General features: G+C 41.8%; 1 protein-coding gene across 7 annotated transcripts in view; it reads left to right on the forward strand.

Moving 5' to 3' along the window:
- cdk8 (cyclin dependent kinase 8) overlaps positions 1-12,123 on the forward strand; it is a 91,736-nt gene extending 79,613 nt beyond the window's left edge. For 5 of the 7 annotated variants that reach the window (XM_033022798.1, XM_033022802.1, XM_033022805.1 and 2 more), the window contains 5 exons: positions 3,469-3,541; positions 6,575-6,672; positions 7,742-7,820; positions 8,725-8,883; positions 10,903-12,123. In XM_033022798.1, the coding sequence (XP_032878689.1) occupies positions 3,469-3,541; positions 6,575-6,672; positions 7,742-7,820; positions 8,725-8,883; positions 10,903-11,028 (535 nt within the window). In that variant the 3' untranslated portion in view covers positions 11,029-12,123. The remainder of the gene's footprint in view (positions 1-3,468; positions 3,542-6,574; positions 6,673-7,741; positions 7,821-8,724; positions 8,884-10,902) is intronic. The other 2 variants (XM_033022799.1, XM_033022803.1) reach the window with 1 other exon arrangement.
- Positions 12,124-14,232: the final 2,109 nt, after the last annotated feature.

The following is a 14,232-nucleotide window of genomic DNA, read 5'->3' on the forward strand; positions in this document are numbered from 1 at the left end:
TTTTGACAACAAAATCGGCAAACTACCTCACAAGTATTCTATTGTAACTGACCCCAACGTACTGCCCATTGTTCGAGCCCCTCATAGAATTCCCCGTGCCATGCGCGACCGCATACAGAACGAACTTCAAAGAATGGAATCCTGGGCGTCAACGCTGCAGTTACTGACCCGTCGGACTGGGTCTCAACCATGGTGGTGGCTACCAAGAAAAACAAAGATAAAATACGAATTTGTATTAACCCCAGAGATTTGAATACTGTAATCAAGTGCCCGCATTATGCAATGCGCACTGTAGAAGAGGTAGCAGCACACCTGGGCAAAGCGACTGTGTTCTCCGTTTTAGATGCAAAAAACATTCTGGCAAATCCTGTTAGACCACAAATCGTCTGAACTAACCACTTTTGGCACACCTTTCGGCCGATACAAGTTTCTGCAAATGCCCTTTGGCATCAACTCCGCTAGTGAAGTTTTCCAGCGCACGATGGAACAGCTGTTTGCAGGTTACCCATGTGCCATTATTGTCGAGATATCCTCGTTGCTGGCCGTGATATGTCAGAGCATTATGTCAATTTAAAGAAAGTACTGGATCATGCAAAGGACATCAATCTCAAGCTCAACACCCTAATGTGCAGACTTTATGTCAAGGAAGTGAAGTACGTGGGACATTTTCACTAGTGATGGGCTCAAACCAGATCCTTCCAAGACCATTGCCATCAACGGACTGCCGACTCCCACAGACGTAACCAGTCTACAGAGATTCCTGGGCATGGTGAACTACCTGGGTAAGTTCATTCCGAACTTCAGTAAACTGTCAGCCCCACTGCGGCAGCTAACACACAAAGACGCAACCTGGTCCTGATATACACAATACCAGAGGGCGTTTGACATCCTAAAACAGCAGCTGTACTGTGCCCCGACTGGTTTACTTCAACGTGAAGTTGCCTGTAACACTAACCTGGGATGCCTCCCAGTATGGATTGGGTGCTGCCTGTCTTCAGAGTACCAGTGAGGGTGACAGCAGACCTGTTGTATATGCCTCTTGCACAATGTCCGAGACTGAACAACGCTATGCTCAAATTGAGAAGGAACTACAGGCCTACAGGTATTCGCCTGTGAGAAATTCAAAGGCTTTATTTTTGGAAAGACTAATGTTTAAACAGACCACCAGCCACTGATCAGCATCTTGAACAAGCCAATCCATGCCACTCCTGCCCGACTGCAGCGGATAATAATGCAGCTTTAAAGGTACAATATTAAACCTGCGAGCAACAACCGTCGGACAACAACACCTACATTGTGATGATGGTGTTCTACCTTCCCACTGAATGCTTGGACACCTTGACTGTGCAGACAGCAGTCAATGACACCCTACAGTCCCTGACCTCGAGCATCCGGCATGGCTGGCCGGATAAGCAACACAGGGTACCAGTTGCTATTCGCCCTTACTTCCTGGTCCGCAATAAGCTTGTGCTCCAGGACGGTGTGATTGTCAAGGGAAACAAGACGGTCATTCCAACTGCCCTACGGGACAAATACTTCGACTCTGTCCACGGGGGCCATCCCGGTATCGAGGCAACCATTCTTCAAGCTAAGAGCAATCTTTTTCTAGCCCGGTGTGACCGAGTTCATACGGGAGAAGGTGGAAGCCTGCGCGATCTGCAACAGCCTGATGCCCCATCAGTTCAAGCAGCCGCTTCTCTCCCACCCAGTTCCTGCCTTGCCATGGTCCACAGTGGCAACTGACATATTTGAATGGCGTGGTAAGCAATATCTGGATCTTGTTGACTCGTTCTCGGGCTGGTTTGAGATTGACCTGCTTCCCAGCCCCACTTCAGCGGTAGTGGGTCAAAAGCTAACATGCCACTTTTCGGCTCACGAGGCGCCCTCGAAACTTCTGTCTGACAACGGAAGCCAGTTCACCAGCCAGTGTTTAGAGAATTTTGCCCAACGATGGGACTTTCATCACATTACGAGCAGTTCCGAGTTCCCTCAATCGAACGGGCTGGCCGAGCGGACGGCCGGAGCGCCAAACAGGTGATGGAAAGGTCACATTTGGCAAAATCTGATGTTTATATGGACTTGCTCAAGATAAGAAACATTGCCCATGACGCAGTGCTAGGGTCTCCTGCCCAACGTCTCATGTCAAGGCAGACCCGTACCCCGCTGCCCGTTCCCAAGCAACTACTGCAGCCACAGGTTTGCAAGCCATCGGTAATTCAAGCACAGCTTCAGCACAAGCGCGAGATCCAGAAACAATCTTACGACAAAACTAGCAGGTCTCTCAAGCCTCTGGTGAGTGGCCAAGTTGTTCGACTCCAGTCTGACAAGGGCCACTGTCGCCTTGGTTTAATCCGCAGCCCTGCACCGGAACCACGTTTGTACATGGTCGATTCGAATGGAGGGACCTACCTGCGAAAACCGTCAGCACCTTCTACCAGTGAAGGAACCATAACCCACGATCCCTTATCCCGATGTTCCAGGACTGTTTAACCGAATGACTGCTACACTTTCTTCCCCAGCCCGACGTCCGTCCACGGAGTCCGTGTCCATCATGTATCCTGCCTTCTCGCCACCACGTTCGGTGCCCTGGTCTCCAGCTTCACCCCACCTGTCTCACGGATCTCCGGTGTTCCAACAGCCCCCAGTCGCTCAGTTTTCGCTGGTGAAGGATGGAGATGCGAGCTTATACCGAACGCGTGCGGGTCCTATTTGTAATCCTACCCTTAGATACAGTGACTATGTTTAACCTGCTCCAGCACTGAAGCAACTGTCTATTTTTACACGCGCTAGTTAAAATTGATTAGTCGTACTTACATATATATTCGCAGTTAGGTTATTTTCTTAAGAGGAAAGATGTAGATCTGCTCTACTTACATGTTGACTAATACTAAAACACAAATGCTACACACCACTATTATCTATAATCCGGTCCGGGTTTTCATCATACTGGCACTATTCATATTAACGGATCCCGGCACCAAGCTGCCAGTCGTGATCCAGACACAGTGATGCCAACATGCTGTGTAACTTTATTGTATGTCAATAAACCTGTTTGATCGTTACTTTGAGTATGTGTTATTTGCCCTACACTCACTAGATAAGATGGTGCCCAAGCCAGGTAGCTCTCTGCGTGCTGGTCCCAGAAGTGGACCTGCAATCATTCATTACAATCTCTGCACTTTTTTAAATCTCTAATCCAACAGCAGATCCTTACACCGTGGATGGTTTGATTGTAATCATGTATATTCTTTCCGCTGACTAGACAGCATGCAACAAAAAGCTTTTCACTTTGTACATATGACAATAAACTAAACGACACGGGTAGATTGTCTCAGATGAAACTGGGGGAATCATTGAATACCTAGCATTGTTTTTGCTTGTATTTGTATCCACTACTATCCTTCCTTAGAAAAAGAGATGTCAAAATCAGAGCATTTCACAGTGGTAATTGTTTTGTTTTGTTTCTAGTTATACAAACTGCAGCCTTATAAAGTATATGGAGAAACATAAAGTAAAGCCGGATAGCAAAGCTTTTCATTTGGTAAGTGTCAGATTTAATATTTTATAAGATCAATTGAAAAAATAAATAGTAAAAATCAAATTAATTACACGCCTGCGTTACTTACAAAGATCTAACACAACTTTTTACTTGCTACAATTTTACTCTATTTACAATGTATCTAACATATTAAATGGCCAAATATAAAGTATTATATCCAGTGCAGAAGTTAAAAGCTTCCAGCTGTATCAGTCAACAAACAAAATAGTAGAAAGTAGAGCAGTACCACCTTATGCCCCACGATGTCTGTACCAACCATGATGCCAAGACCAACTCTTGTAGGAGTACATTTTTATTCATTAAACAGTCATGGAACAACATGAAATATTTGAGAGAAACATTGGACTGGAGTGCACATTTTCCAACAGAGTTGGAAAGGCAGGATACAGCATAATCTCATATTATCCTGGCGAATTGCCATGTTAAATGACGAAAAGATGAAGGTCACTCAGAGTAAATAGTAATGCTAAAACATAATTAAAAGAAAATGATCTCAACATTATCTGTTTGATTAAAATGGGAAATTAAAATCTTTAAATATATTAGACTGAAGCAAAAATGCAATCTGATGAAGAGGGAAAATATCCCTGTGAAACATTTGTAGTATTTATATTAGAAATTATAGTAATTAGGGTTCAGATTGCATCTTAAAACTCCTAAAAGCCTGGCACCAAAAGATCCGCTGCTATCTGTTTCAGTAAATTACACTGGCTTATAGCATTGCAACAAGGTTTGGCATCAACTTGACAAGGACACTTCTTGATGCCAAAGACATCGCTCCACATAAACTGCAACAAAAGGTTCCATTTATATTTGTGGAGACAAAACCATAGGAAATATAATATTCAGTGACAGGATGTATTGTATTTTGGGTTATATTTTGTCGTAATAATTAAATATACATTACACTGTTATGTGAAAAGGGCATAGAAATGAAAACACAAAAGGAAGTAATTCAGCTTATTTTCAATTGAACCTGCATTGCAAGAATGCAGTAACTTTTTGATTTTTAACTGGTTTCAACCAGTGCAATGTAAGTATATCTTTCTCAATAGTCTGCAGCTTTTGAAGCAATTGTCACGACAGTAGTGACGGTGGGACCAGGCTTGCCTGATTCCATTCTCATCCGTTCAGTCGTAACTCCAGAAAGACATCCAGTGGTTATTCTTCCCCTTCCTTCACTGTGATGCCTGATCTTCCCCAACGATCTGTCTTTGGTCCCCTTTCGGTTTCTTAACAAGTACTGTCCCTCTGTTTCATCATCGTACATATCACTTCAGTTTTACTATCTTGATGGTACCAACACTATACCTCCTCGCCACCTCCCCGAGACTGAAACTATTTGACTTGTGGTCCCATCACAAAATTCAATTCCCTGGCCACATCCTTCATTCCCCTCCCTTTGAAACTTTGGCAACAGCTTTGGACTAGAGATGGGTTTCTCATCACCCAGTCATGTATTTATGCCATCTCACTGGCAACCATGTTCCACCCACAAAACATCACTCCTGCGCTTTTACCCTGCTTATTGTTTTCATGAGCTCTAGCACTTAACTGTTCTAATGCACCCATGATCACTTGCCACGTGTTTAGCCCTCCAAAAGCCAGAGTGCATCCAAAATTATTTTGCCTAACTTTTATATCCTGTTTGTCCATTTCTCCTGTGCCCTTTGATTCTTATTAGCTTACAATTAAGCAACTCTGAATTATAAAATGCTCAAACTCTTTTATAACTTCATCTTTTCTACCTCTGTGCAATCTTCCAGTCTTGGAGATGGTCATCCTATTTGGTCCTCTTGAAAATCACTGATTTTAGTCATTGTGAGGCAGCATGGTGGTGCAACTGTAGAGTTGCTGCCTTACAGCACCAGAGACCCGGGTTTGATCCTGACCACGGCTGCTGTCTGTACGGAGTTTTATGTTTCCCCATGACCTGCGTGGGTTTCTCCAGGTGCTCTGATTTACTGCCCACACTCCAAAGACCTGCATTTGTAGGTTAATTGGCTTTGGTAAAATTGCAAATTGTCCCTAGTGTGTGTAGGATGGTGTTAGTGTGCGGGGATCATCCGCTGGACAGTGTGGACTCGGTAGGGCCAATGGGCTGTTTCGGTGCTATATCTCTAAAATAAACTAAACTGAAACTATTACTTTCAGTTGAAAGGGACATTTGAAATTCCCTTTCTAAATCTCTTCACATTTCTTTCACACATTCCTTAAATCTCTTTGTTTTGGTCACCTCCACATGTATCCCCTTATTTGATTCAGTCAAATGTATTTTTATAATAGTCCTATGAGATGCCGTAAGATATTTTAATACATTAAAGGTGCCATATGATTAAGTTGTTGTTGAGACTGCATTTCGTTGATATCAAAAGGAGCACTGACTAAAGCAATGTTAAAATAAACTTATTCTTGCAGGCTCTGATTTAACAACCATTATGCATAAATCACTTTAATGTTCAACATACAAAAATAAAATCTGAGCGTTCAGAAATTGAAAACAAGTCAAAACAAAAAACAGAAAAGTGCTGGAAACACTCATCAGGTCTCAGCAGAACATTGTACAAAAATATGGGCCTGCATTGTTATACCCTAATTGTACCAACATCGTGGATTTAAATGGAAACCCTATCTAATGTCTCGAGATATTTTAAATCACTCATATATAACTCTATTTAAAGTACCAGTACAATATGATATAAATGGCGCTTTTAATGATTACAGCAACCGTTATCTTGATTGGTTTGAATATAACATCTACGTGCAGACCATAAATATTTGACTACCAATTTCTGTAACTAGTTTCTATTGCATAACAATTGCACATTTTTCCCCGATTATATTGATTTGAATGTCAGGAAAATATTGAGCATATTATAATTAATGCATGCTTTCCTAGTTCCCAAAAGTGACAGGGGAGGGAATTATATGAAAGATGGTGCCATAGTCATCCATTAATTTTGGTGACTACCATTACAATTAATAGTTTTTTTTGTAATCTCTACTCAATTTCAGCTTCAGAAGTTACTCACAATGGACCCAACCAAGAGAATTACCTCAGAACAGGCTATGCAAGACCCCTACTTCCTTGAAGACCCACTCCCAACATCAGAGTATGTTGAATCGCCTTTTAACAACAACTTACACTCGTATTCACCTTTAATGTAGATTTCCCAAGAAGCGTAATAGAGGTATATTCAGACATAAATGAACACTGAGCCAGGGTGATGAATGGAGGTATGGCCAAAAGATTTGCCAAGATGTTTTGTGGTGAGAATTAAAAAATATATATATGGTCGTCAAGGACTAAAATAAGAAATTCTAGGTTATGGGCCTAGATAGCTGGGAGGTGCTGGGAAGAGTTGTAGGGATGGAATCGATTAGAAATAGAGATGAGAATTGTTTAAAGTTTAAATTGGAGGTATTGATAGAAAATAAGCCAACCAACACAGGCCAGCAAGGACAGTAGAGATAGAGTGGGAACTGGTGGAAGATGGAATGGGTGCAACAGTGTTTAGATTGAACTGAAATTTGCAGATAGTGGAGGATGGCAGGCCAATGAGAAGAGTATCATAATGCACGTTCAGAGATTGCAGAGCTTTGAATGAGGGTCATCACCAAAGATGGACTTCAAATATGCAACTGTTCATTTTATTTATCAGTGCGTTCAATCCCATTAAATGAAATAAGTGTCCACTACTATCCAGTGTGTTAGTATGGAGTATCTGTTGACTCATGTAACTAACGTTGGTCATTTTCTGAAGTGGTGAAATATGTTTTACATAGGATTGGCAAAGACTAGGTTTGATTCTTGGCCTCTAATATTCATAGCTTGCACACATTTTGGAGTACAAATTTTAACAGCCAATGTTTCTATAAAAGAAAGACACAGTAACTCAGCGGGACTCTGAATAGAAGGAATTGATGACGTTTCGGGTCAAGACCCTTCTTCATATTGCAGCGTTTTATTCCCTTGCCAGCAAGGAATAACTTGCATTTGGTAACCAGTTTGTCTCATTTTGTTATCAATCTGTTTTGTTCTGGTATATAGTTCTCCTGTAGAAAATTCTGTTATAGGATTGGAATTTTTTTCCCTTGTTTTCCTGTCTCTGTTTCAAAAGCTTAAGTTGCTGGGTATAATTGTGAACTTCAGTTTATTTTGTCTTTTTTTGATTTTTGCAGTGTTTTTGCTGGTTGTCAGATTCCCTATCCAAAAAGAGAATTTCTTACAGAAGATGAACCTGATGACAAAGGAGAAAAGGTAGGTTTAAAGAACAAAGCATTTAAATTAGTTTCTGTTCAGCGTGGACTCCTTGAAAATGAAACAAAAAGCTAGTTTGATGCATGTTAAGATTTACAGTTTAATGTGAAAGTTTGAAATTGGAAGTTTGGATAAGAAGTTCCAGGAAAGATCAATATGAATTAGGGAGACTCAACTCTTTGGAGATTAAAGAAATATTGCAGAAGAATTGTATAGAATTTCTTAAAACATATAGAGCGGCACAGTGGCGCAGCAGTAAAGTTGATGCCTTACAGCGGCAGAGACCAGGGTTTGATCCTGACAACAGGTGCTGTTTGTGCGGAGTTTGTCTGTTCTCCCTGTGATCGCGTGGGTTTTCTCCAGGTGCTCCGGTTTCCTCCCACACTCCAAAGACGTACAGGTTTGAAGGTTAATTGGCTATGGTAAAAATTGTAAATTGTCGGTAGTGTGTAGGATGGTGCTAGTGTACGGGGTGATTGCTGGTCGGTGTGGACTCGGTTGGCCGAAGGGCCTGTTTCTGCATTGTATCTATAAAGTAATAATTTATACAATTGAATTATGACTGCAGGTGGTTTTATGAATTTTATTTAACTCTGAGATTTGATACTGAATTTAACTGCTATAGTTTTGACCACCACAACTAAGAATTTATTGTAAAAAAATGTTGGAGGAACTAATCTGGCCAGGTAGCATCTTTCGTGACTTCATCCATCACCGCATGTTTTGCTCGTAATTCCAGCATCTGCAATTCCTTGCGTCTCCATTTGTTTCTTGTTGCATCAACGTACATGACTTTTTAAATCATTTAACTTTTTTTCAGCTTTTATTTTGTTAAATAGAACTATGTGTGTTTATTGGAATATACAGTTTCAGATTTCTCTCCATTTTGTTTTCCCAAATTGAGAAGAACCAACAGCAGCAACAAGGCAATAATCACACTAATGGAGGCGGCCACCCAGGGAACCAAGACAATAGTCACACGCAGGGACCCCCTCTCAAGAAAGTCCGTGTCGTCCCTCCTACCACTACCTCAGGTGGGCTGATCATGACCTCAGATTACCAGGTAGGCTGCTCATGTTTAAGTGAATATAACATTTACAAGCTGTAGATTGTTTACAGTGTTAAAAATAGAAAAGCTGGTTGTTCTTTTTTTAAGTGGATCGTAAACATTTTAAAGGAATATTTGCAATGGGTGCTGTCTGCACGGAGCTTGTACGTTCTCTGGATTAAGGCATGGGTTTTCTCTAGGTGCTCCTCCCACACTCCAAAAAAATACTGGTTTGTAGGTTAATTGGCTTTGGAAAAATTGTAAATTGTCCTTAGTGTGTAGGACAGGGCTAATGAACGGGTGATCGCTGGTCGACAAGGATTTGATGGGCCGAAGGGCCTCTTTCCACACTGTATCTCAAGTCTAAAGTAATACCTTAATGTATTGGATAATAAAAATACACTGATATTTTAAAACCACATATTTTCTTTCTTTACCATCTCATTTTATGGCATGCTTGACCAACTGACGAAACAAAATAAAATACAAGAACGTTGAAAGCTAGCAAACAAATTCTGTTTAATATTTTAACAGAACTAACATTGACCGTCTTTTTACTGTCCATGAATAGTTGTGCTCTTTCAAAGATTTTAAAACTGATTGTACTTATTGAAAGCATAGCACTTTAAGACTCGAGAAAGAAAAAGTTGTAAAACAAAAATCACCTTGGGAGAATACAATTACAGCACAAGAACAGACCCTTTGGCCCACAATGTTGTGCTGAACCTGATGCTATACTCCTCCATTCCCTCCATTTTCGAAGACCTTGTCATAGTGTCTTACAGAGAGGAAACAGGCCCAACTTGCCCACGTCAAACAAAATGTTGTATCTACATTAGTCCCACCTGCCTCCGTTTGGCCCATATCCCTCTAAATCTATCCTATCCATGTATCTGTCAAAATATTTCTTAAACGTTGCGATCGTAGCTGCCTCAGCTACCTCCACCAGCAGCTCGTTCCATACACTCACCAACCTTTGTGTAAAAATGGTTACCCCTTGGGCTCCTATTAAATCTTTCCCCCCCTCACCTTGTATACTTTCAAAGTTGTGATTTAATTTTTAGGACTTGATTTTTTTTCTCTAGTGAGGAGCTTTATCAGACATGGTGGACTACAATTTTATAAATCATCAAACTTTCATTTTCTGCTTAACATACTATTCCTACTTCCCGAGTGGACTTTGAATGGTGTGCTTTGATTGATCTCTCTGTACTGAGACATAAGATTTGGTTGAGATAATATTTGTCAATCTTTAGCATAAAAACACCATTGAGATTGATCTGTAGTTCACTATAATTATGAGAGACATGGATAGGGTAGACAGTCAGAACCTTTTTTCCTCACGATGAAAAAATTAAATACTACAGGGCGTAGGTTTAACGTAAGTGGGACAAAGTTTAAAAGAGATGTGCAAGTTTTTTTAATGCAGATGTGTAATGAGTGCCTGTAATGCGCTGTCAGGGGTGCTGGTTGAGGCAGTTACTATAGTGGTATTCAAGAAACTTTGGATAGCCACATGGATAGGCAGGGAATGGAGAGATGTGGGGTATATGCAGGCAGATAAGAGTTGGTCTTGGCATCATGTTCAGCACAGACATGATGAGCCGAAGGGCCTGTTCCTGTGCAGTACTGTTCTATGTTTGTTATACAGGTACACGACCGATTTTCTGGCAACTGATAGTCCGGCACCTCCTTTAATCAAGATAAAATAACAGAGCGTTGTTTGTGCCAAACGCTCTTTCAGGATGTGTGCCTCTGTCCCAAAAGAGTTAATTGTTTACTTCTTTATTAATTGTTAAATCTTTATTTGGGCTTCCAGCAGTCCATGGTGCTTTAGAGATATGGGAGGGGTATAATTAGTAGGTGTATTGCTGAACTGTTATTACGTGATCTTTGTTTGTCTAGCAAAGTGGATAATCTGGCATGGATCTGGAATCAAGGGTGCTGGGAAATTGGTGGTGGACCTGTATAATAATAAATGTAACGTTTTTTTTTTAAAGTAATTAAAAACAAATTCTTTGTCTTTTCTTTCAGCGATCAAATCCACATGCTGCCTATCAGAATCCTGGACCAAGCACATCACAACCACAGAGCAGTATAGGATACTCAACTACCTCCCAGCAGCCGCCACAGTACTCACACCAGGCGCACCGGTACTGAGCTGTAGTATTTCCAAGCTCATTGCCCTCACTGAGGCTATAGTCTGGACATACAGCTGGCAGCCTGGGTCTGGCTCAGATCCCAAGAATGTACTGTATCAACCACATTAGCCAACTCCTCTTGTTTCCACAGGCGGAGGGAGCGGTGTCTGTGATGGAAAGGACTTGGGGTAGACTTGAAAAAGAATCTCTAGCACAGTTTGTGTTTATCGACATGCTGCTTCCATAGTTTACTTGACCTGCTTTTTAAGACCAATTTTTATTTTTCCTTTATGGTTACAAATTGTAGCAGTTGAAGCCGTGAATGTACAATGATTTCTATCTTTGGGCGGTGAATATTCTTGCTGTTTATCAATGAACTACCATAGCAAGAAAATGTCTTCTAAACTGGTACTTGAAGAACAGTTATGTTTGATGGTCAAGGCATTCATGATGCAGAATATACTTTATTTGGTACAGATTTCACATTTAATTGTATGTTGCAGTTGGTTACTTCATGTTTATCAGTGTTTTATCTTTAATGTCTTTGCAGTACAAAACTTCACAATATGTAAAGCATAATTTATCAATTGATTGTAACTTCGAAAAGACTCCCACCTATTTCTGAACTTTGCAGTGACCTTCACCCAACTCAACCCCAATAGTTACAAACGGACTTGACTTAAAACGAATGCTACCTTTAATTTTACCAATAGTAGATGAACTGTACTGAGTATTGCATCTGTGATGTTCATCCAGACCTTCAAGGGACAATTACTTTGGACAGTGTTCATTTTCTTTTCTACACGTGTTGCTGACTTGTGGGCAAACAAAACCGCATGCGTTGTCTCCACGTTTTCAACATCAGCTCGGATATTTTGTCATGAATTCATAAAGCTGGGATTGTGTAGTGAATTTCCTTTTTGTTCGATCATATTTTTCATGAAAAATGTACATGCTTTTACTGAGTGCCCTTAAGATGAGTGTCAGATGTAGAAGAGCCTTAGAATTCATTTACAAATGTAACAATTGTATTGTCTCATTTTACATGAATGAAGCAAGTATTCTGAAAATAAATTTTGAACATTATAGTAGTAACTTTACTACTAAAATTTTATCAAGTGGTGTGGACAGCATTAATGTGTTGAATGAAATGCTATTGCTTGCAGCATATGAATGCTGAAATTCTAAAGGGAGGGAAAAACAGAAAACACTGGAAATGTTTGAATCCAGCTGGCTGAGTATCTGTTTATATGGAGAGCTGGAATCTTAAGCACTTTTTTGATTGATTGAAAGATGCAGCATGGAAACTGGCCGTTCAGCCCACCAAGTCCATGCAGACCTTTGTTTTCCCACTTTCGCATCTGTTCCCTACACACTTTGGGCAATTTATAGAGGCCAGTTAATCTACAAACCTGCATGTCTTTGTGATGTCGTAGAAAATTGGAGCACCCGGGAAAAAACTTACATGGTCACAGGGATAACGTGCAAACTCTGCACAGACAGGAGCCGAGGTCGGGATCAAAACGGGGTCTCTGCCGCCGTGAGGCAGCAACTCTACCAGCTGCACTACTCTGCTGCAGACTGAACCTGCTTCTGGACTCGTTTATTACATTTTAACTTTTTATTACAGTTACAGATGTGGCTATCTGTTTTTCTAACAATTAAAAAGGTTTAAAAAACTTGCAATGATATAAACCATCATTTCAATACTCGCACTTGCCTGATTTACAAATATTAGTTGTAGTATATTTGTCAATACTCCCATTTTGTGGCTCGCCTGCAGTCCGTCTGTCTTTACTTTTTGTTGTTGTTTTTTTTGTCTTGTTTTAGTTAAAGTTTTGGTTATTAGGTTGTGTTATGTGTGGGGGGGGGGGACTGAAACATGGTTTTCTGTCTCTCCCTTCGGGGGAATGCGACTCTTTCTGTCGTATCCCCCCCTTCTCTGCCTCCGTCTGCGCTGAGGCCTAATGGCGGAGCTGGCGGCCTCCAACCTGCGACCGACCTCGAGGCTCCGGAGGCAGAGCCAGCCAGGATTCACCAACGCGAGGCTGGCCGAATTTGGAGCTCTGGCGCCGTTCGGGCGCTCCAGTGGCAGCGGCACGACACGGGGCTGAGACGCCACTCCGGTGAGGGCGGCCCGGCTCGGGGCTGGGACGGCGCTCCGTTGAGGGCGGCTCGGCGCGGGGCTGAGACGCCGCTCCGGTGAGGGCGGCCCGACTCGGGCTGAGACGCTGCTACGGTGAGAGCGGCCCGACTCGGGGCTGGGACGGTGCTCTGGTGGCTGAGGCGGTGATCCGGCGGCGGCGACCTGAATCCGGGGCTCGGCCGCGGGCCAGTGGACGACATCGTCGGGAGCTCACAGGTCACAAGCTGGTGCCTGTTTTCCGGAGCTCCCGCGGCAACAGCTGCGTCCGCTGGACTGGAGGGCGGCAGCTCCGACCACCCCGGGCTGCGGAGCTTGAACCGGCCTGTTCGCGGAGCTCGGTTGAGCCGCGGGACTGACTACCATCGCCCGGTGGGGTAACAACATATCGCCTCAGCGCAGAGGGAGAATGAGGAGGGAAGAGACAGTAACCTTAAGACTTTTGCCTCCATCACAGTGAGGAGGTGCCTGGTGAACTCACTGTGGTGGATGTTAATTTGTGTTTATTGTGTGTTTTGTTGTTTATTATTATATGTATGGCTGCAGGCAACGACATTTCGTTCAGACCGAAAGGTCTGAATGACAAATAAAGGATCTAATCTAATCTAATCTAATCTAAACCATTAGTTTCGCTATCCTGGCTGATTTCTGATGTCCCCTTTTGACGAATAAAGTATCTGCAAGGTAAATTTTGATACTTATTGCCTTAGAATTTGTCAATTTGCTTGCCTATAATATTTTAAATAGTTCATCTAAGCATTTAGGCATCCTTAAATGCTTAGAAGAACTATTTAAAATGTTATAGGCAAGGATGCCTAAATGCTTAGATCAACTATTAAAGTTGAAGTTTAATAATGATTCCAAAGTTGCATATTTCCAGTTTAATTATGAAGCTAGCCAGTCATTCTTCTGCTTTAAAAAGCCTATTTCTGTAATATGCATTGACAATTTTCTAATTGCCGAACCAACAAAACAAATTTTGAAAGCAAATGAAGAGATGATTTACAGAACGCACACCAACCTCGAACATTTCTCTTTGTTCCACCTCTTGGTAACTCAAAGATGCCTCCTAGTGGATCA

The sequence above is a fragment of the Amblyraja radiata genome, chromosome 6, assembly GCF_010909765.2.
Source record: "Amblyraja radiata isolate CabotCenter1 chromosome 6, sAmbRad1.1.pri, whole genome shotgun sequence".
In the NCBI taxonomy this organism is placed as follows: domain Eukaryota; kingdom Metazoa; phylum Chordata; class Chondrichthyes; order Rajiformes; family Rajidae; genus Amblyraja; species Amblyraja radiata.